The sequence below is a fragment of the Adiantum capillus-veneris genome, chromosome 9, assembly GCF_014529385.1.
Source record: "Adiantum capillus-veneris isolate H3 chromosome 9, ASM1452938v2, whole genome shotgun sequence".
NCBI classification, from domain to species: domain Eukaryota; kingdom Viridiplantae; phylum Streptophyta; class Polypodiopsida; order Polypodiales; family Pteridaceae; genus Adiantum; species Adiantum capillus-veneris.
This window is the reverse complement of record NC_140939.1, coordinates 23,143,924-23,168,020: the sequence shown is the minus strand read 5'-3', so window position 1 is coordinate 23,168,020 and position 24,097 is coordinate 23,143,924. Positions and strand designations below refer to the sequence as shown.

General features: G+C 43.3%; 1 protein-coding gene across 1 annotated transcript in view; it reads left to right on the top strand.

Moving 5' to 3' along the window:
• The window catches only part of LOC147450220 (ABC transporter G family member 1-like), a 94,209-nt gene extending 70,596 nt beyond the window's left edge, over positions 1-23,613 (top strand). The window contains exons 3-4 of the mRNA XM_086519502.1: positions 22,379-22,429; positions 23,387-23,613. Coding sequence (XP_086375628.1) covers positions 22,379-22,429; positions 23,387-23,407 — 72 coding nt within the window. The 3' untranslated portion in view covers positions 23,408-23,613. The remainder of the gene's footprint in view (positions 1-22,378; positions 22,430-23,386) is intronic.
• The last annotated feature ends 484 nt before the right edge of the window (positions 23,614-24,097 follow it).

The following is a 24,097-nucleotide window of genomic DNA, read 5'->3' as shown; positions in this document are numbered from 1 at the left end:
ATTTTTTAAGTAGAGAAGAACCCCGAATCTGAAGGAGCGTTCAACATGAAAGATGTAGCTCGTGATCTCAATTTTGTTTTAGAATTTTTGGAGTTATGAACACGGAGATATGATTTTTATAGTGGACCCCAGTTTTCTCGTGTAATGGTGACACAGGCCATCCCCAATTTTCTTCCCTCTAGAATGGCTATGGTTCTACAAGTCTTCAAGCATGATTACAAGAGACAAGGCTCTTTTAATGAGGTCTTGGCAAGTCTAGAGTGATTCTATCACCATTTTTGGAGGATCCATTCTTATCAACAACTATCCACCTTCGACAACCTCTCTTGTAAATTTCTTACCTCTCTCTTTTCTCCCTAATAAGCTGATGTCTCGCCAAAGCTAGACTATTGTAAATATCTCCTATCCTCTACATCCTACCCACATTCTCTCATCTTCTCTCTCTATTGACTCTGGTATTTTAAATAATGAGGAGACAAGATGGGAGCCACAATCACATGCACCCCATTTTCCTAGTCACCAAAGTGGGACACTCACCTTAAATAGAAATATTGCTAAATCCTCCCGTCCTTCCCTATATAAGGAGGCCATGAGAGCTCACTCACACACACACACACACACACACACACACACACACACACACACACACACACACCTATCCATGCACACTCTTGTGCTACATGCTTGTAGCATGAACCCTAATCACATAATCACAACACTATCATCATCACCATCACCATGCACAAAAGATGAGCACCACACCTCCACACCACTTGTAATTAAGGGTTGAAGGCACAATTTGAAGAAGAAGAAGGGTGAACACACTCATGATATTCCTCGCCATCAACTCCCATCTCTCCGTTATGCCTCCTACGATCTTGTCCCCTTCTCATTTTCCTGCTATACGCTACCTATTGTATTCATCTTTTGCAAGCAATCAACACACTCCATCTCGGTGCCATACTTTGTGTCGCTTTGGATACATCTCATTGTGAGTGTGGTATATACTTGTTCCTTGCTATTTTTTTTATCTGCTTATGTTAAGGTGTGCGGATTCGCCACCATACACACACACTCTCTCTCCCTCTCATATTCCTATCATCTTGCTACTTCCATCTTGAGGTGTGCGGATTCGTCACCTTTTGTATGAGAAGTGAGCATACTCGCAAGTTTCCCCTACCTCATTATCTTCCTTACTAACATGCACGAGTAGCAAGCCCATTCTCACTCATTCACCACTCCTCTCACCTTATTCTCCGACCACCCCATTCCACATTTGGGCATGGATCTAGAAATTGTTTTCCATGGCATTCTTCATTGTGTATATGTATGCGTCCTAGCCGCATATCTTGCTAGGTGGTTCCCCTATTGTGTATCCCCCATGATGAGGCCATTGTGCATAGTCTTGGTGTAGAGGCCACCGGGTCTATTTTTCACTTCCGCCTCTCATTTGGTGCCCCCACGGAGGAGGGCTCTTGAAACCTTCAGTTTACAAGGTGACATGTTTACTTCTCTTCATGGACGAGTGGCTTCTTGAATTCTCTAATTGGACCACTGAAGAGGAGGAGCTTCAAGAAGGCTTGACTCAAGTTATCAAGACACTCTTGCCAGGGTGTTGTATTGTTAGCATTGAAGAAGTGGTAAGACCCTCTTTCCCTACACAAACTGTTTACATTTCTCATCATCCCCGCAAGCGTAAAAGCAAGGCACAAGCTGCATCATGCTCACTTTGTAGCCAAAAACCGCACCTTCGACATGAGTGCAACCCAAAGTGAAGAAAAGGCCATCATTTTCTCCCTCGACATCCGCACAGGCGTTCTCACATCAGTAGGCTTTCAAGTAGCACCAGGCTTCTCTACATCTACGTCCACATCTTTGCCACCTATTCCACCTATGCCCAAAACAAGACTTCACAACTTGAGGAAGCTACTACGAACGCGTGGTCCCTCCCTCTCCCTTGCACCAAAAGATTCAAGGGTTTTCCAACGCCGACAATCACCCCGTCTCCAAAACAAAAGGGTAAATCCTCCAAAGTCTTTCTATACCTCACTCTCATCTCATGAGCAAGGAACTAGAAACAGCAGCATGGATTCTACGTCGTCTACCGAGTGAAGTGGCGGAGCTTGTCATCGACAAGGTCTTTGACACAGGTTTTGCTTGGCGGAAAGACAAGACCCTCCACCTTCAAGGGGTGTTGCTTGTTAATCAAGGCTATGATGACGACTTTACAGCTTGCTATGTATCCATCCAACTTGGATTAATACAAGTGGTAAGACTCACCACCTACCTCATCACACATGTGTATACACTAGATGGCACTCCATCTTGCAGGAAAGTGAAGTTGCTCAAAGAGAGAGAGTTCAAGCTTTTCCAAGAGCTTGCTAGAGGGGCAGTCCTAGAGCTAGAAGACGAAGACAACCTTGTCCTGTGGTACTATAAATTTGACCTCGACTACCAAGATCTCTACACCTCCGACTATAACCTTCCACCACAAAGGCGAGAGCCTTTCCGAATTATCATGTGATGGACCCAGCACATCAACCTTTTGCAAGGAACCAAACTTATGCACCACAACAAATTCAATCAATCAAAGTAATTTTGGACCGCAAGATGTTTTATCAGCAGATCATTACAACCATGTTTGGTAGAGAACGACTGCAAGAGATAAACACCTCTTCTCTACCCTTTATCCTCCCTATGATTAATCATGAAGTGTCTTTTGATGTAGTTATTTTCATCCTTGTATAGTATGTTTTCCATCCACCGAGCACCCATGTATTGAATCTCTTAAAAAAAAAAATTAAAAAAAAAATCTAAGTCGAGTTAATTTTCTCACTCTCACAATGGCAAGTGTAGCATTTCCAACATTTACTGGTAAGGTGGGTGAGGATGCTGCAGACTTTCTAGACAACTTGGAAATAGCATGTGTCATCTCTGCGAGAGATGCTGATGCTTCGCGCTTGCGCATCTTCCCACTTCTAATGAAGGTGGAGGCAAGATCATGGTACAATGCCCTGGCACAAAAAACCAAGGAACGGTGGGACTTATTAAGAGCAGCCTTTGTCAAGCGTTTTGGAGAGGGCACAACATCAGAGAAGCTATGGCAATTGTTGACAGAGTTGAAGCAGGGCAGTATGCTGGAATACGCATCATATGAGTCAAAGTTTGTAGATTTATGGGGGCGATGGGTTGCATCGCTAAGAGAGGATGAGGGGGCACCTGATTTCCTAAAGAAGGATCGGTTTGTGGCTAGGTTATGGACAACTCTTAAAGAGAAGGTGAAGGGAAGGTTTACTGCTACGTATGAGCTAGCAGTTGAAGTGGCCCGCCTTAAAGACAAGAAGTTGCGCCTACAAGCCAGGAATATCGATGAAGAGGAAGCCGTTAGGATCCGACCACCTCTAGCACCACCTACAACAGCCGCCCAGAGGATTCAACCACAAGATCCAATTGAAGATAAGCAAGACCTTCTCAATCGAATCACCAATCAACTTCAGAATCTCTCAGTCCATTTGATACAACAAGGGAATGCACACAATCGCAACCAAGAGCAAGGAAGAGGAGAACGAAGGCAAAACCAAGAATACCACTGCTACAATTGTGGGGAGGATGGTCATGGCATGTACTACTGTCCACACCCAAGGAGGCAGAATTTCAGCAGAGGAGCTAGGCAAAACCAGGTTTCACCACCGAGAGCAAGACCACCACCACCGAGGGCACCACAACAAGCACCACCCATGCAAATCCTACAACCACCCATTCAACCACAACCACCACCACCACCACAACCTCTCATTCTACCCTTACCCCCACCACCAGTTGACAATCAAACAGTAAGCGTCATCAGTCTTGAAGGTAAAGGAAAGGAGAAAGTGGAGGAGGATAAGACCAAAGTTAAAGGAGTAGATGCCATAGGGGTAAAACGTGCTATGCATGGTGAATCTTCCCAAATGGAAGAAAAGATGAAGACTAAAGGGGAATCTAGCAAAAAGCCGTCGAAGTAATGACGTAAAATTGACATTGTAGATTTCTCTTTGGGTGAATTTTCTAAACCATATGATTTGGTTCAAGATGTTTCTGTGCAGGGCCCAAAAATCACCTGGCCCCAATTACTCCACCTAGCACCTAGGGTGAGGAGACAATGGACAAAGATGGTTAGCACGAGACGACCAAAGCCAAAGATATTTGGGGCTATCTCTGGGAAGAATTTAGATAACATACTACCACTGATGGATGCTTACATCAAAGGGCAACACATCTCCAATATCTACATCGATGGTCGCGCACAAATATGCGTCATGAGTGAAAAAATGATGCACCATTTGGGTTTAGAGGTGAGTCGGCCGGCACCATGCCGAGCCAAAATGGAAAATAATTTAAAAGTTCAATGTGTTGGTGTCATAAATGCAGTTAGGATAAAGGCATTCAACACCGAGGTAGATGTGGACATCTTTGTCATGCCACACAAAGGGGAGGGCTATCCTATCATTCTAGGGAGGCCTTGGCTTATGGCTATGAGAGCTAAGCAGGATTGGGACACCGGCATAATCCAGATGAAGGATGCAAAAGGGAGGCCAATACTTTATGACATGAAGATAGTTCAACAATGCGACATGGATCTAGAAACCTCCGAGGATGAGTTTTCTAGTGGTGACTCTTCAACCACTTTAGAGGAGGAGTCAACAGGGAGTGAAGGAAGTGATAGCTCCATTGAGGTAATGGGCCTCACATTCAACCACAACAAGGTGGACCCTTCAAATTTGCAACCACAGGTGAAAGTGGTGAAGACACTTCAACTACCCCTATGGCACGAGATTGGTGGAAGACGACCAAAAGTTATATTGACGACGACCACTTGGCAAGTCCTTTCTAGAGAAAGACTCATGCAGAGAAATGCAATTGAGGTCTACTGGCACTTTAGGTTTTCCTTTCTAATTGTGAACATTGTGTGTAACATTAATTTGGGAAGCTCTTTAAGTTGGGTTGCGACAAGAGTGAAAGGATTGACATCAACAACCAGTGGAATCAATCTAGGACACACCCATCAAGGAAGAATGGTTTTGCATACTAGTGGTAACATGGAGTCATTTTTCAAAATGTGGTTTGCAGTTTATCTTTTGTACATGGTGGGCTCTCTTGTGCAACAGGCATCAACCATGCAGTCTATCCATGTGGGCAACAGGTCTCTATCAATTTGGCATGAAGAAGGACAAGCAAGATATGAGGATTATGGTTTCTTACTCCCTTTTGGCTATGTTTCTGGACGAGGAAGCCATGCATGGTCCCACTTTGGAATACTTTCAAGGACTGATCAAGTTCTTTCCATACCTTCTATCACTTATGCAAGAGTTAATTCTTGTGCAGCTTGTGGACTCAAGAATCATTTTAAGTGTGATCTTATGAAGAAGGCATTATTGCATACAATGGATTTACGCATAGTATGGGACCTAGGTGGCCACCAAAAAGAACTTTGGGGAGCCTCATGCTTCCAAGGGATCCATTATTCCCTACAAGGATCTACCAGCCACCAAGGAGAAATCCTACTCTATTTCAACATGCTCTAGAAGAAGAGCTAGAGGCATGAATATCTCTAGCCTTAGGGGGAGGGCTAATGAGGCAAGCTTTTCCATGCATGGGAACCCCCCATATATTTTTTCCCTTTTACCAAAATATTTCCTATTATATAAGTTACTTTTGATTTTTTCTTCCTTTTTCACAAACGTTTTAGCCTTTATTAAATAAATAAGACTTATGCTAATCAATCACGATGTAGCATAAATAAGTAAGCTTTCTTTGTTGATCTCTCTTTTGACCTTAAACATTAAATATATGTGTTCTAAATTACATTATATATTTTAGTATTTTCTAATATATTTTTCATGTATGTATATTATTCCACCCTACCAAATATTTTATTCACTAGTTTTCATTTTCAAATCTCAACCCCACTTTCAAATTTCAAAATACCTCCATCTAGATGATTGCCAATCTTGTGAAAAGCCCCCATCATTAGCCCTCCCCTTTTGGCTAGAGGCATTCATGTCTCTAGCTCATCTATTTGATCATTATCGTCGGAGGTGGCGGCTGATGGTGTGTCCTCATCTAGAATGTCAATAGGTGGAGCCTGGTCAAATCGAAGAAAATAAGGTTTAAGTCGCCAACCATTTACCCTGGTTTTATGAAGTTTTCCATCAGCCTCCATAAGCTGGTAGCTTCCATTGGCATACTTTTTCGTGATGATGAAAGGACCTTCCCATCGGAGTAGGAGTTTCTTATCCTTGCGCGTGTCGAAGCGATTGTTGTAGCGGAGCACCAACATTCTTTTCTTCAATTCTTTTTTCCGGAGATGCTCGTTAAAACTAAGCCATCTATGCTCTGCTTGTGCTGCATAATAATTTATTGCTTCTTCTCTGTCTAGCTGCAGTCTTTCCATGTTGATGATGTGATCTCTCAAATGCATGTTGGGCTGTTGAAGCTGGCTTGCCATTACTCTGAGACTTTGTAGTTGCACTTCAATGGACAAGATTGCTTCCTTACCAAATACTAGATGATACGGTGTGAATCCCAAGGATGTACGAAATGAAGTTCTGTAGGCCCATAAAGCTGGTAGTAGATACTTATCCCAGTCTCCAGGATGATTGTTTACTTGCTTGGTAATAATTTTAGAAACCATTCCATTTACCTTTTCAACTAGGCCATTACATTGAGGGTAGTATGGTGAAGAGTGCCTCTTTGTAATGCCCAGTTTCTGCATTAATTCTCCTACCAAGTCTGCTCTGAAAGCTGGCCCTCTATCAGAGATGATCTCTAAAGGTGTGCCAAACCTACATCATATGTGCTCGTAGATAAATTTAGCTACCTCTACCACTGTGATTCTAGTGGTGGCTGTAGCGTCTACCCATCTAGTCATGTAGTAGACCCCCATGATAATGTAGAATTTTCCTGAGTTGGCCCTAGGTAATGGCCCAATGGCATCGATACCCCATTTTTCAAATGGGCCATATGAGAGAATAGGTGTCTGTGGTTCAGGCATAAGTGACCTAGTGCCGGCCTTTTGACACAACTTACATGTTTTGCACCAGTGGTGTACATCACGGTTGAGGCTAGGCCATATGAAGCCTGCCTGCAAGATTTTCCTACTTGTTATGTCTAGGGCAAAGTGACCACCACAAACCCCGTCGTGACAGCTAGCAATTACTCCCGTGATTTCCTGAGAGAGAGGGACCTTCCTGAGTATTTGGTCCTTACCCTTACAGTACAAACCGTCATTGATGAGTCGATACCTTGTGGCCTTCCGTGTCAGCCATTGCTCCTGTCCCTTTGTTAAATCTGATGGGCATTCCCCTGTTTCCAAAAAATGCATGATGTCAGTCAAGGCATCACTTCCTTGAAATAGAGGGAGCTTTAGTTTTATTGCTCCAACCACCACTTCCTGTAGTCTTTCACTTGCTAGGGCATCTGCTTCTTGGTTTTGATCCCTTGGGATATGGTGTATTTGAACTTCTTCAAACTTACCCAACAAGGTTTTTACACTACCTCTACCTCAGTGTTGAAAGCTTTGATTTTCACGGCACTTACCACACCCACACACTTTACTTTTGTGTTGTTTGGCATCTTTGCTTTGCATGGAGAAGGCCTGTCAACCTCGAGCCCTAATCGAAGCATCATAGCTTCGCTCATTACACAGATTTGTGCACCTCCATCAATGTAGGTGTTTCCAACCCTCTTTCCTTTTATGTTTACGTCGACAATTGGAAGGATATCATCCATGTTGCATCCCGAAATTGCTCCAGCTACCTTTGTTTTGGAGCGTCTTGTACTTACCATTTTAGACCATTGTCGCCTTACTTTTGGTGCAAGATGTAGCAGCTGTGGCCATGTAATCTTCGGTCCTTGCTCTGCCACATCCAATGTTAGATCATAGGGCTTAGAACTTTCCCCTAGTTGGAAGTCGGTGATGCCTAGTTTCCGTCGTGGCCTGGATGGCCTCTTGCTAGTTTCTCCTCTCATGCTTCTCTCACCATCTGATTGTGTAGCTTTCTCCCTCCTAGCTCTTTTCACAGTCATGGCTTCAAGTGGTTCTAAAAAGGTTACCTTCTCCATACCCTTGTCCCTCTCCTTTGCTCTGGGTGGATCCACTACTATGGATTTTCCTTTCTCTTCTAGCCTTATGATGTTTACAGGGCGATCAGGTGGTGGGGCTGGTGGAAGAGGTGGGATGGATGCTTGTAGTGGTGTCTGGGGTGGATGTAGAATTTGTGTTGGTGGGGGTGGTGCTCGGGGTGGGGGTGTTCTTTCTCTAGGGGGTGACAATTGGTTCCTCCTACCTCCTCTATTATAGTTTTGTCGTGGTTTGGGACAGTAGTACATACCGTGACCGTCTTCTCCGCAGTTGTAGCAATGATACTCCCTGTTTTGTCGTCGTGCTCTTCCAGGGTCTTGATCTCTTTCTTGACTCCTCCCTTGTTGTATTAAGCAGACAGACAAATTCTGCAGTTGGTCAGTAATATGGGCCAACATATCTTGTTGGTCATCTCTTACCCCAAGAGCCGGTGGTGGTGGTGGAATGGTGGTTGTCGTAGTTGCTGGTCGACGCGATGTTCCTGATTTTGTTGACTCGGTTTCTTTGGATTTCATTCGCAGCTTCTTGTCTTTAAGGCGAGCAATCTCAACGGCTAACTCGTACGTAGCCGGGAATCTACCTTTCACCTTCTCCTTGAGAAGCGGCCATAAGCCATGCGTGAACCGATCTTTTTTTAGGAAATCGGGTGCAGCTTCCCCCCTTGCCAGTGACTCAACCCACCGTTCCCACAAATCCTCAAATTTGGACTCATAGGTGGCATATTCTAAAAGACCCTCCTGCTTCAAGTCTCTCAACTTGTCCCACAACTTTTCTGAAGTGGTACCTCCCCCAAAGCGCCTCTTAAAAGCGGTTTTTAAGGGTTCCCAGTCATCCTTGGTTGCTTGTGGAAGTGCATTGTACCATGATTTAGCTTCTAGCTTCATGAGATGCTTAAAGATTCTAACCCGGGATTCATCCGTATCTTTGTTGCTCACTACACATGCTACTTCAAAGTCATCTAGGAAGTCTGTTACCAAATCCTCCCCCTTCTTTCCTTTAAATGTTGGAAATGCTACACTTGCCATGATTACTGAGAGAGAGCTAGAAAGACACACTGCTTAACTTGCAAAAGTTTTTTCTTCTTTACAAGGAGGCGTGTATACCCTCTTATACTAGGACATAGATTAAAACTTCAAACGGTACATTGCCTTCTACCAAAGGTAAGACAAATGGTTGATCTGATGCCAAAACCTCAAAAAATCGTTCCCCACCCAGCATGGTGTCAATGACGTGCTGGTAGTGAGCCTTCAAATCCAGTATTACCTTGATTGAGCGTACACGTGTTGGTATGTGTGATCTGTCTTGAGGTAGGTTGTACTGATTCATGTGAAGCTTAGAGGTACTTAGTCACTGTCCAAGCTTGTGGGAGAGGGTGGTGTTCTTTCTTGAAACAAACTCAGTAGATCCCTAGTTTCTCTAGTGAGAGTGTGAGTCAATGCTTCCGTTATCTGTGCTGCAGCATCAGGTGCGACTTGAAAACTGACTGTGATAATTACCTCGGTGACTTGAGTTACCTGATTTTCAAAGTAGAATAGTGTTGATCCTCTATTGTGTAGAGCTCCTTCCATTTTGTTGTTGTGGGTTAGTTGTAGGTTGCGGACATGGTTTCGACCTTCTCCTTCTTCTTCTTGGCACTTGGCCTATGTATATCCACTGGGTTTGGCGTGTTGGTTGACTCTCCCACTGCAAATCGATTACCGTTACGCCTGGCACTCGAGCTTCGATGGAGATGCGGAGTTCGTCTAGTTGTGCTTGGAGCTCTTCTTCTTCTGTCGTCCAATTAGCAAATCCTGCTAGCCATTCATCCATTCACAATAGTTTAGGGGTTTCAGTCTTGTAAACTGAAGGGTTTCATGAAAAGATCCTCAATGGGGGGACCAAATGACGGGATCAAAGAGAACCCCGAACCCCGACGGCCTCTAAAACACCGGGGACCGAATGGCGCGCCTCGAGCCTGTCATGGTAAAGCAAACAGGGGGCACCACTTAGCTTCAGCGGCTAGGACGCAAACAACACACCACCATAACAAAGTTTTCATCCAAGAGAGATGGATGCTTGGGAGTAATGATGAAGAGGAAAGGGAATGAGATCAAGTGAGAGAGAGAGAGAGAGAGAGAGGGAGGGGGTATAGCGGCTTAGTACTTAGGCATCACAAAAGGATGGCGAATCCGCACACCCTTCACACATACACAAGCTCACTCCAAAACACAAGACTAGGTGGCGATTCCGCACACCTCACATGGGCAAAACATTGCAAGAAAACATACTCACAAAACCTCAAGCTTTATTTAGAGAATTAGGCGATGAAATGGGGAGCATAGGGTAGGGTAATCAGAAGGGAGAGAGTGGTAGAGCACATGGCGGATAGGTGGGAGTTGATGGCGAAGATTCGCACGAGGATTATGGCCATCATCCTTCATTTAGTTGCCCTTCAACTTCTATAGCCAAGGGTGTAGAGGTCATGCTCAAAACAAGCATGGTGATTGCGGTGATGGTGATGGTGTGGGTGTGTGTGTGTGCACTAGGCACACACAGTGCATAGTGTACTCTTTGGTGATGGTGTGTGTGTGTTTAGTGTGATGGTGACCCCTCTTTATATAGGGGAGGAAGGGGGAGGAATTCTAGAATTTAGAAATGAAGAAATCATTATCTACATAGGCCATGTGACTGTGGGCCCCACTTGTCTGGCTGTGTGTATATGTGCCAGAACAGCAGTCTCATGAGAGAGAGACTAAGAGAGAGAGATGGGTTGATGAAAAAAAGTGAGAGGTGACATGGATAATAAAGTAATTACAAGAGGGGAGAGAGGGGAGTGTGTTCAAAGGTGAATCTGTGTGCAGATGTGTGTGAACACAAGAAAAATCAGGTAACCACCGGGTGGGGATGGGTCTGTGGGCACCTTTTTCAGTGAAACTGAGTGTGTGTGAGTGTGGGGGAGGTTATTTAGCTACAAGACAAGAGACATGGCGCCCTTTAGAGAGAGAGGGGGGTATTTGGGTCATGGGATATGATAGGAGAGAGAAAGAGGGGGTGGGGTATACTATTTTGGAAGATAGGGTAAGTTGCATGTGAGTTGGTGCATTATTGGTGAGTTATAATGCATTATTGGTGAGAGGTGGGGTAGCTTGAGGGGAGAGAGAAAGGAGAAAGGACAAGGGGAAGAGAGAGGGGGTTGACCTTTTGAGTGGAGGAGAGGAAAAGGGACACACGGCGGGGCAACAGTGAAGAAAAAGGAGGCAAGGTGGGGATGGGCTGCCCCGTAGGCATGAGGTGGCCTATTTTACCTTTCTTATATATTTACATAATCATACTTTATTTTTTCTTACTTTTTCCAATGCTTTTTATCACTCCCTCCCTAAGAGGGGGTTTTCATGGGGTGGGGACGAGAGAAGAGGGGTATGGGAGCTTGGCTTGTGAAAAGCCCCCATCACTAACATGCACGAGTAGCAAGCCCATTCTCACTCATTCACCACTCCTCTCACCTTATTCTCCGACCACCCCATTCCACATTTGGGCGTGCATCTTGAAATTGTTTTCCATGGCATGCTTCATTGTGTATATGTATGCGTCCTAGCCGCATATCTTGCTAGGTGGTGCCCCTATTGTGTATCCCCCATGATGAGGCCATTGTGCATAGTCTTGGTGTAGAGGCCACCAGGTCTATTTTTCACTTCCGCCTCTCCGTTGTAGAGTGGAGTCCTTTCATTTTTCCAAGTGACGTTGCCAATCGGAGATAGAGACCAAAGGTAGAGCGACAAGTGAGAGTTTTGTTGTGAGGCTAGAGAGGCGGTTGGCAACACTAGTATGGTAGTTGTTGAATTCGTTGTTGAGGTTTTGGAGGAGAAGTTTGTTGGCTACAATAAGGACTTGGGTACAATCCAATTGGTGTTGGATGGTGAGGGCGGTAAATTTAGCATTGAGAAGGGCTTGAGCTTGTGTGTCTTCAATTTGTAGACGGGGTGGCTTCATGTTGAGACTATTAAGGGCCAATTGTTGTTTGTGTAGCTCAAGACTCAAAATGCATCCAGAAGTCAAGGGTTTCTAAAACCGAGAATTTGAGAGAATTGTGAGGAACGCTCACGATTTTGGACATAGTTTTGGATTTTCCCTGACCAAAACACTTGAACACACCGAGAGAGGTATTACTATAGCAAGCTAGATCTGTTAAGCCTAGAAGTCATGTCTACATCAGACTTAGACTCAGCTTATACAAGCACATGGATTGCAGGGATAGTTGAGCACCCGCCCAGAATAGATCTTCCAAACCTACCGTACATAAAGACCAATTTTGTGGAGAGAGTTTGGACGTATAACCATGAAAGTGAAGGAATATATAGGTATATTAATGGAAATCAATTCAACCTTTACAGTTTCCATCGCCCGAATGTCTCCAAAGGAAGTCAAAACAGGTTAACCAAGTGCTAGTATCCAAGGTACAAATTAAAGTTAATGGTCCAATTTGGATACAATCACAGGAAAAACCTCAACAAGCACAGGTAACAGGATGGATCACATCAAGCGAGTCAATTATTGCACAAGGCTACAAGAAAGGAAATTCAGATGTTTGGGTCAACAAGCCCAAGATAACAGCCTGGAAATATCCATCCCATGACAACCACTCAGTCAGGAATCAACAAAGCTGTCAATGCCAATCACATAACTCAACCAAGAGAAAGGACAGGTACAAAAAGAAAAAGAGGAGGTCTTCCACTAGACAAACCATACGACAAGTCTGGGTAATGAAGTCAGAATTCTACCAGAATACCCAACAAAGTCAAGTGAAGATCACCTCCAAGCAAGTCCAAAGATTCATTCCAGTCGAGTTACTCGAAGCACAAGGATTCTATGAGGGTAACTTTCAAATCTGGTTACCTAAGGTAGTAGCTTATCAAGGAATCACCCAGGAAAAGCAAGAAACATCAAGAAATCAAGAGTAGCCACCTGCTACACCCAAGAGTACTACAACCTATAGATGGATCCCTTGTCAATTACTACAAGAGCAAGGCTTTTACAAAAGTAACAACTTTATTTGGAAATTAAAGACAAGGTACCATCAAGTCAAAGAAGAAACAAGGCAAGTGGCAAAGGACATCATACCAGGCCCAAGAACAATGTGGGTTCCAAAATCCGCGATTGAGGCTCAACAATAAGAAAGATACACAACTCCTTTACAGCCTCTTAACAACAAAAAGAAAGCAACGGTAAATGCGGAGGTCACAGTTTTGAAGAACACTATCTGGAAGAAGAAGACTTCATCAACCATTGCTTCAACATCAATACCTGTCTCATCAAGCAACCACAATTTGCTACCAAGGAATGAAGAGCAGATATATGCCAATGTATTGGACAACACGGCATCTCAAACAGAAACTAACAAGAAAGGCCTAAACATCAAAAGCATATGGAATTGGATTTCAGGCCGTGATCAGGTAAGTCCAAGTCGCCATTAAACTTACATGGCATAAGAGTCTAGAGTCGGGCAACTAAGCCACTAAATGAGCGAAGTGTCAGACCCAAGCTTCAAGTTAATATTTTTATGTGGTCTATGAGTCTAGCTAACAGGTATAAGCTCAAGCTGGAGAGTTGAGCATACATAAAGTCATGTCGCTCATGCTGGAAGAGGTGAGCATAAGAGTCAAAGTCCATATAATGTATAAGGTGGAGAAGGCGGAGTAGTCAAAAAAAAAAAAAAAAAAACACTCACGCACTTGACACAGTGAGGAAGAGTGGAGAAACCTCGACAACAAAAACCCTTCTTGTGAGTAGTGAAAGCTTTTGAAGCACTCATGCTATATGTTTTGCTCGCTACACTAACTCCATGAAGAACCGATCAATACTCTTCTCTCGCACTGCATCTTTTTTAATATGCATAACTCTGTGCAAGCATATAGATGTCCCATCATTGGACATATGCATTAGGCACTCTTTTTTATTCCACCCATGCACTTACACAAACAAATGACGATGACCAAGTGGAAACAGGTTTTATAAGCCTTTGCTCAACAACAATGACTCTGACTTCAAGCTACTAACACTTATCCATGTATATCAAGCCCATACTAGTAGCCATATGGCCATATGTACTTTAACTCAGCATAACTCTATAACATCAGAACCTAAGTACATATAGCCTCGCATTTAATTATGACTAAAGAAATTTTTTCCCACTGGGTTTTTCCCTTTAGTCTTATCCAGGTATCTAAGACCTTCATTTTGTACATACGCTACATTTTACTTTTACTCTTTTTATAACAACAAAAACAAGAAGAACCACGATATCCCCACACTACTAATTGCAAATCTACTGACAAGTCAAAAGGGAGAGGCCAAAACAGCTTGACAAAGCTTCAAGTCAACTTACAGGTACAACTGCGAGATAACAACCACAGGAAAAGCAAATACTAGAGCTACAATGACAACAACCTGCTGCACCAACAAGTCGATAGAACCTCATGCAATTCAAGATACAACAACCAATCGTAGGGGGAGAGTTCCAGGATTTAAATACACTACAGGTACAACTTCAAGGCAGCTTTAATATCACGCAAAACAACCAACTGCAGAAGAGGCTGCCACAACAACTTCAACCAACACCAAGACATCAAGAACTCGTCAAGGCCAGCAAAGACATAGGGTCTTGTCGGGGACGACAAGAATTCGGAGGGGGAGAGTGTTGAAAGGACGCCCTTTCAACAACATTTCCATAAAGATTCCATTAAAGATTCCTCAAAGATTTTGTAAATATTCCACATGAAGATGGTGATGAAGTAATGAAGATGAAGATGGATGCTGCAACATGAAGATACGAGTTCATGGATGTCATCGAATATCCCATTATTATTATTTTAAGCCATTACGGCCACTTTTGTAATGTTTACGGGAACCTCACATTTTAAGTCAGCACTTGTATATTTGCCACAGATACTTGTATAATGAGTAAAGCCAACTCAGTTTCTTGTAATTAAGCTCTGTAGAAGCCTAGGGACAATTCAGGTCATTTGGCCGCACATTAGGTTTGAAGGCTTGGTATATAAGCTGAAACCTAAGACTTTGTAAAAAACACATTACGTTATCTCAAATAATATACAGTCGTGGATTCTACAGCACACAGTAGTGAGCTTCACGCACACACACCGACACGCACACTAATCACATTGTAGATATGAGAGTAGCAGCATGTTACCATCGAGGAGCTCTCCGCGTCGATGCAAGCAATGCAAGCCGAGGAACACATCACGAGCCCGCCTGCTACGAGCTATATTTGGTCGTAAGTACCTCAAACGACATCCGTTCTGAATGATCGAGTAGTCGTTAGAATCAGGGCAAGACGCTCTTCGTGTTGATGTCTTTGTAGATCAGTTTCGGAAACTTTGGAAATTGCTGTTTTGAGTCTATTGCGACAGCGATTAGGGGTCTTACAATTATCGTTTTCAGGGTTTAGGTGTTTGGCCATATAAGATATGTCCTTGTGAGTCTTACCCTCCGATTTCAAATCATTCTGATATGATTTGAGACTGTTTCGAGCTTGTAGTGATTCATAGGATGCATTGTCTGTTTCTTTGCTTTATGGTAGTGTTGTGGTAGGATTAGTGACTGTAGAGTGTTATTCGTGTCTAGCTTAGGGTTGACCACCCAGAGATTGCCTCCATGCCCTAGTCGGGTCAGCTACGTCCTCGGATTGACAGTTTGTTGGTCTGTGTTCTCGCTGTGCTCCATCGTCCGTCGCGGCGTACCCGCTAACAATTTTCTTCCAGGGGAGCTCTCCCACATTCTTGAATATATGCATTGGATCCAGCAAATGGTTAATTAGTAGATCACCCCAATATGGCAACGTATGGAGAATGGACAAATGTTTCATTCCTGGAACAGGTTGCCCCTCATGTTGCTCCCATCGGCGACGCCACTCTTGTACATGCATAGGAAGACATTCGACGCGACCAAGATGACCTTCGCGCAAGTGATGGCCATCTGGAAGATAACGGTGGTGGCCTTGATAAATTGTCTTTCGAAGAGAGGCAGAATAGCGCACATCCAAAGACTGCCCGCAAATTGGACATGCATTGTATCCCGAAGTTGTTAGCCCTGCATATATTAAAGCATGAATCAGGCCAAGGCAAAGGGCTTGCGAATAGGGAGAATTTTGTAAATCAATAATCATTATCAGAAGCTTCTCCGTATCCTGGCCAATCATGCATAGTCCACGTAAGAAGTCCATGGATCCTTGCATGTTGTTGTCCTACTGGTTCAACCGCATCTGCTATGTCGATCCCATGCCATAACTCCTGGAGCTCGTCAACTAGTGGAGCTAGATAAACATCCATGTTTTTTTCCTTGAACTTACCAGGTACAATCAAGCTTAATATCAAATGACCCTTCTTGATGGCAAGCCACGGCGGGAGGTTGTAATTGATAAGGCACACAGGCCAAGTGCTCCATGACGAGCTTCTCAAGCCAAATGGATTGACTTCATCCATTTCCATACCCAAACGCAAATTGCGTGGTTCACTCTTAAAATGTGGCCAGGTATCTTCAATGTGCCTCCAAGCCTTTGAATCAACGGGCACCCTAAATGTTGTGTCAGTGGATCTATTCGTAGAATGCCACCGCATCCACTTTGCAATGGAACCACAATGAAACATGCTTTTTATCCTAGGAATAATAGGAAAATACCGCAACACTTTAGCTGGCACTGTCTCGCCAACTGCATCTTGTTTGTAGCGCATTGCTCCGCACTTAGGACACGATAGACAATCTGTGAATTCATTGCGAAAAAGAATGCAATCATTTGGACATGCATGAAACTTGTTGTAGTCCAAGCCAACTGAGGTTAGAAGTTGCTTTGCGTCTGGCCTGGAGGGGGGCATTTCATTGCCTACCGGGAGAAGTTGCTCCCACAATAACCTGTTTAAGCCATATTAAATTAAAAAGCTCTCCGAGCACATCACCATTGCAATCGGAAAATCTCTTTTGTAAATTACGTACCTAAACAAAGCAGTGACGCTTGCATCTGACCACCCGTACACTGATTGAAGATTAAAAAACGACAGACAAGTACGAAGCACTGATATTTTGGCGCCTTCATAGATTGGTTGACGTGCCAACTTCCTCAACATGTCTTCAGGAGATAGGCGCACGGCTTCTAGTGCTACTTCGTTCGTGTTCTCCTTGCTTGTCTGGAAGAAGGCATCCAGCATCTCCTCCATGCCGTTGTCTTTTGTCTGTAAGCCCTTTTCTACTTCCATCCGTGGCTCTATATTGGTCGGACCTTCACGTATAATCTTTTTTCTCTCTCTCTCAGATGTAGGTGCTATGTCGCAGAAATCAATGCCCGTTCTGTAGGAGTCGTATCGCAGATTCTGTACGGTTTCTCTAGCAAACTCTCCGTACTTGTGCACATGCTCATTACATATCCTACGCTTGCACAGGATTTGATACTTGCAGAGCGTGCATGAGCATGCAATCTTTTCCTCCATGTTAGTTGATGACGTTGCCATCTACAATGATTATGAATGTTGTTTTAATATATATATATATATATACTCCTCATAATGTAAACTACCTCGCATTCTCTAGTCTTGCCCAATCTCCGTACACCTCGGTCAAGAGGTGTACGGAGATCATGACCACCGGGTCAAAATCTCGTCTTTATTGGTCAAATCCTATATGGGTAGACATGGCAATGCATGTACATGGCAATCCCGGGTGTACATGGCAATGCATGTAGCAGGCAAAACCCCTTTGCCTCTTTTAGTTCCATAGTTTCTTCTCTGTCTACGTACCCTATCTCTCGTTCTTTCTCTCTCGATCTCGGTCTCGCTATCTCTCTTTCTCTCTCTATTTTCCTATCTCTCTCTCGGTCTCGCTCTCCACTTCCCTATCTCTCTCTCTCTCTCTCTCTCTCTCTCTCTCTCTCTCTCTCTCGCTCTCTACTTCCCTATCTCTCTACTGATCGAACGAGTGATTGAGCTAGGGAGATCTAGACGCTCACGACTGCGGAGGACTACACAACATCGACAGAGGCTGCATCAGAGGATCTAGCTAGGTCACTTTGGCTCGACATGCACAATGCCCGGTCAGACTACTGACCATGGAGGAGATTGATGAGATCCGCTAGCGACAGATGCTGGATCTCCTATGATCTACCTATCCTAGCTAGCTGGTTTAGCCGTTTAGTCCACACCCAGCAGTTTAGGATTCCATAATATTTTATTTTTTCATCTTCTTACTCTGACTTTGTATCAGATCCATCACATTGTAACTTTCTTGTCTCATGTCTCATAGGTCACTTTGGCCTTTCGAAGACGTTAATATAACATTTCATTTCATTTCTCTCTTTAATTTTAATTTCCTAAGCATACATTAATTCTCTCTCTCTCTCTCTCTCTCTCTCTCTTTGATTATCTACACACACACACACACACATTTCTCTCTCTCTCTCTCTCTCTCTCTCTCTCTCTCTCTCTCTCTCTCTCTCTTTCCTACACACACACACACACATGCACAACACACACACACACACCGCTCTCTCTCTCTCTCTCTCTCTCTCTCTCTCTCTCTCTCTCTCTCTCTCTCTCTCTCTCTCTTTTCTACACACACACAAACGATGTAGAGAGAGAGAGAGAGGGAGGGGTTGGGGGGGGCGGAGATGGACATGATACCTGCGCAGTAGGTTTCGGCCAAGATATGAGCAGGCGAAAATGGCCCCTGCGCGCGGGTTTCGCTTTTTTCTCCCAATTTTTTTTGCGTCGCTATACGTGTGGATATACGCGTTGATATACGTGTGACAAATAAAGCCTTTCCATGCGTATATCGACGCACACTGCGACGTGTATAGCGACGCACGCTAATTACGTCGATATACACGTGGAAAAGCATGGCCGTCGATATATACACGACGATATCTTCATGTAGTGTTGAAGTGCAAACGACGCATAGCACATTCATGCCACTTGTGATTGGACGGAACCTCAAGACCAAGGTACTTAAATCTCTCAACAACTTCAAGTGTCGCATTGTTGTACACAATGCATGGCTTCTCCTTATGGTTGGTTTTCACAAGCATATCCTTTTTCTTGGATTTGTTCACAATCAGCCCACTATGCAAGCAGAAGTTCTCAAGGACAACCATAAGCTTTTGTGCATCTTCTAAAGTGCGCGCTAGAAGTACTACATCATCTGCATACAACAAAAGCATGATTACGCATTGCAAATAGTGACCTCTTCAATGCCTTCTTCTTGCATAAAGTCAAGTACCATTTGTTCCAATTGATTGATGCATAGACCAAAGAGAGTTGGTGACAACAAACATCCTTGTTTAACACCAATAGTGCTTACAAAAATTTCTGAAATTTCTCTTCTCATGTGCAATTGACAAATCACCTTCTCATAGATTCCAGAAACCGCAAGCATAAACTCACTTGGCACTTGGAGTTCTTCCATCCTTCTTCACAAATTGTTACGTGGAATCATATTAAAGGATTTTTTAAAGTCCACAAAACAACAATACAATCGCTTGTCTTTCAACCAAATTTCCTCCATGAGAACACGAAGAGTGACAAGATAATCAATGGTGCTATGGAATTGTTAGAAGCTGGACACACCCTACGGAAACTGACTACTTGGCAGATTATCATTTTTTTGTAATTATTCATTTATTGAGAAAACTCGACATTTCACCTTGTAAATATTGAGGCTTACAGAAGTTTCCAGATTGTATCCCAGTTTTGACAGTTAGATAGAGTAGATCGTTGATTTGGAACTTTAGGGTTTGAGAATTGTAAGGTATTTATACCACTTTTTGACCTTAATGAAAGACCTTTGTCATTAAAAAAAAAAAATATTGAAGTCTGTGAGTAAGCGTACTGTGTACAAGAGAGTGTGAGCTTCATCTTGATGCTACGTGTGTACCGTTGGTCGGAATCGAGTACGGAGAAGTGCAGCGTGTTGCCCCTGTCGAGAGCTACGCGCCGATATCTACATTGTGCACGCATGGTCCGGTTTTGTGAGCTCCATCTACGAGCTTCATCTGGTGATTCAGTGAGCATACGTTGTCTGATTTTGCATTGCAGTATATCCATGTGTTCACATTGAGTAGAGCTACGGATTAGGCACTTTAGATTTTGATAACGAAGACCTGCAAATTTCGGCCAGACATCCTACGTGATTTCGCACTAGGTATTTTGGGTTGGGGTTTTGGTTTATAGACCTTAGGGAGAGCGACCTACTGGGTTTAGTAGGGTCTCCTTCAAGTTCTGTGGTGTTTCGAGATTATTTGGTGGGTGTTTGGCTATAGAAAGCGTTGTAGGAAGTTTCCTCTTATGCACTCTTGAAGGCTGTGACTTAGACATTGGGTAGTGACCTCTGTAGGAATTAGTTAAGAGTCGGTCGAGCATAGGTTGACACCTTATGCTTGCTCCACGCGCTTGTGGGTCGAGCTTCATCGCTAGCTGACAAATCTTGCTCGGTGAGTTCTCGTTGTGCCGACGTCCGTCGCGACGTTCCCGTCCAACATTGGCATCGCTGCCAGGGACGAAAACCTTAGGTAGGTGACCGAGACTAGTCCTTGAGGATAGGGATTTTTGGCTTGCCAAGAGTCTCTTTTTACATTTAGATAGGACCAGAGGGTGGATGACTCTCTAGGTCTTAGAGGGAGTCTAGGAAGCGTGTGTCTGGCCTAGATCCTTCGACTTAGGTAGATTTAGCTAGACTGAGATAGTTTTAGGTATTAGTTGAGTTCTTGAGTAGGAGTTGGAGTGGTAGAAGTGGTGAGAGGAGAGCTTGAGAGTCCGGAGAGGCCAGAGAGCAACCAAAACAGCATTATCGCCATTTCACATGATGAGTAGGAGTAGAGTAAGTAGGACATCATGATTGAGGATCTAGAGCACTTCATGCATGTATATTTGCTTGGTAAATTCATCACAAGGTTATAAAAGACGCAAAAAGACACAAAAGTGTGTTTGAAAGCTGAAGTGAAGTCCAAAAGTTACTGTGAGTGTTTCTGATAGAGCTGCAGAGCATAAGGAGCATTTTAATCAGGAAAAAATTTAATTTTAAGCCAGGAGACATCCTACGCGTAGGATGTCTACATGCTAATTTGGTGGGAATTTTTGGATTTTGAGTTGACCAGTGTGTTCAGAAGGTGGGGTTTACCCTATTTTCAATTGGAAAGTGGAAATTTGACCATATCTTGACAGGACAAGGCCAGATAGACTAAAATTGCCAGACATCCTACCCAAATTGTGCCAAAGCATTATTTTAAGACCAAAACCATAGGATGGCAGCATGAGCATGATCTGCATGATATATTGAGTGACTAAAAGGGGTTTCATCTCATTTGGGTGAGGAAATTGGGTTCAAAGAAGACTTTAGTTTTTTTGACTGAAAAAGGCAAGAACAGCTAAAATTGGGGAGTTTTGAAATCCAAACCAAATTCTAAGCATACCACTGGGTTGTTGACATCAAGGGGAAGCTGTGGGTCAAGTCTGGGGTCAAACAGGCCAAAAAGACATCCCACGCATAGGATGTCTTCTGTGTGATTTTGCACTCCAAACCTAATTTTGAGCATACCGAAGTGATCAACACCTCAAGGGGAGAGTGTGCTTTGAAATTGAAGCCATTCTGATGAAAAAGACATCCTACGTGTAGGATGTCTAAAGCAAGAAATTGAAGACAGATACTGAATGTGGGCATAGCAAGGTGTTGTATAGCCTGAGGCAAGCCTCCTAGTCAATTTTGGTCCAAATTGGAGCTGGTTAGACTGATCAAGACCATCAGCAAGTTTTCGGAACAGATTTTTGATCCATTGACTAGCTTATAGGTGTCCAAATCAAAAAGTAAAAACAGTTGTGGACTCAACACATCAAGGGGAATCCATAGTGCAAGAATCCAGGCAAAACAGAGCAGGAGACATCCTACGCGTAGGATGTCTACTGGGGCCTACTAAAGAAGAAATTTCATTGGGCTTAGACAGAGAGGTTCCATTGGGCTTAAGGGTTCCAGAACTTCCTTCAGAAGTGAATTTGAACCTTGTTTGTCCATTTGATGGAGCAAAGAGTGAATTCAGAATTTTTCACGTAAATTGACCAATAGTCGAAGAAAGTACATATCCAGATTAGAAGACCTAATCCAGAACATTAGCAGTGTATAAAATACAGTAGTGGTTGAGATTAACTCTCCAGTTATACCAATCATTACTAAGATAACCTCTAGCAGTTAAATGCTTTGATTTGATTGCCAAAATTAAACGCTTGTGTACAGGTATATTCAGCAGCAAAGCAAGAAGTTGTGCGGAGACTGATCCTTTGCCAGGTGAGTGGTTGGATTTGTGATAGATTTCATTGATAAGTTTGATGAATTTAAGATCAGGAAGATACATTTTTAGAGACCAGAAGGTAGTAGGTGACCAAGGTATTTTAGTGTCCACCGAGGAGAGTGTAACTCAGGCAAGGCTAGTAGATCCACTAGCACCGATTATTGAGGAAGGTAGTGATATTGACACTTCGTCAGACAAATCTTTCTTCATGATGGGTAGTCAACAACCAGAAGGTTTCACCTATGACAGACCAATGTCAGGAGGAAGCACCTCCCTAAATCCTTTGAATGATTCCAAGCTCACTGTGATCTTCTTAGAAGGAACAAACTCGAGGGGAGCCCTAGTCTATTCTGATTATCGAGGATGCAAGTGCATTTGTGTTGAAGAAAGGTCGGCTCATAGATTGGAGATAATTTGAGTCTATGATGATGGAGATAGATTCCGAAACAAAAAGAGGAACCACTATCTGATAGTTAGTAACTCTGAAAATTACAACAGATATGGAGATAACGTGGCAAAAGGGAAAATGATTTCAGAAGCTCAAGAACCGCCACCAAACATTGGTCGACTTGGAGAAATTTTTATGTATGATAAGAAAACAACCAGGGTTTCAATTTATAATGAGAATGTGGGAATCTACAAGAATGAGAGTGAGGGAATAGTCGCTTACTTTCGCAGCAAAGAACCATACTTAAACGAATTAAGAAAAGACAAGGTTCTTTACTTATTCGATGCATCGAGCTCCGACACGCCAGGATGAGTCAGATAGATATCGCAGAGGTATCTATGAAGTACTGAATGATCTTGAAGCTTCAGGAGAGCCTGTAGACTAGGAGACCTTACAGTTTCGCTGATCGCTTGAGGTGAGACGTTAATATGTGTGAGTTAATTTAATTAAGTAAGTATATGTGAAGTAATATCAATACTAACTTTGTGAGTTGTTCTATGTGCAGGTTGCGACGCTTAGACATTAGTGGACCGGATTTCATATATATGCTTTGTGAGACACAGACACGCTTCTGTGTCTCTTTTTTGTACAGACAGTTATTGTTCAGACAGTTATTGTTTCCCTTATGGTTATGATTATTGTCATTGTCATTGTATAGACATGGTTATTTCTCCTATTCTTGTATAGACATAGTTATGGTTCATGTTTTGTTAATGGTTATGTTTAACTTTCTGGTTATGCTTATGGTTATTGTTAATTTTGTTTATGGTTATGGTTATCTACATTATGGTTATGCTTTTAAGTTATGGTTATGGTTCGTTATGGTTATGCTTTTCAGTTGGTACGGTACTTGTCTTTCATTGGCCTTAAATCTCATGTGAGATCCTACATGGATAGCATGTAGGAGGCGTATACATGATATGGTTTTTTTTGAAAAGTTTATGTAAAAACAAAGGGAACTCTACCAAAATTTCTGTGCGCGAGAGCATGGTTGATTTTGGTGCTGCTCGCTTTCTTGGGCAGAGGGCAGGAAGTCTGGTTGTGGCTGTGTCCATCTTTTAACTAGGGACAGGCCAGGCTACCTGCCCTCTTTCCAATAATTTTTTTTTTGCTTATGGTCTTCGCTATCTGCGTCGCTATTTGTGTCTATATCTGCGCCGCAAATAGCGACAAGTTCACAGGGACGCGGATATCGACGTAGTGCGTCGATATCTGC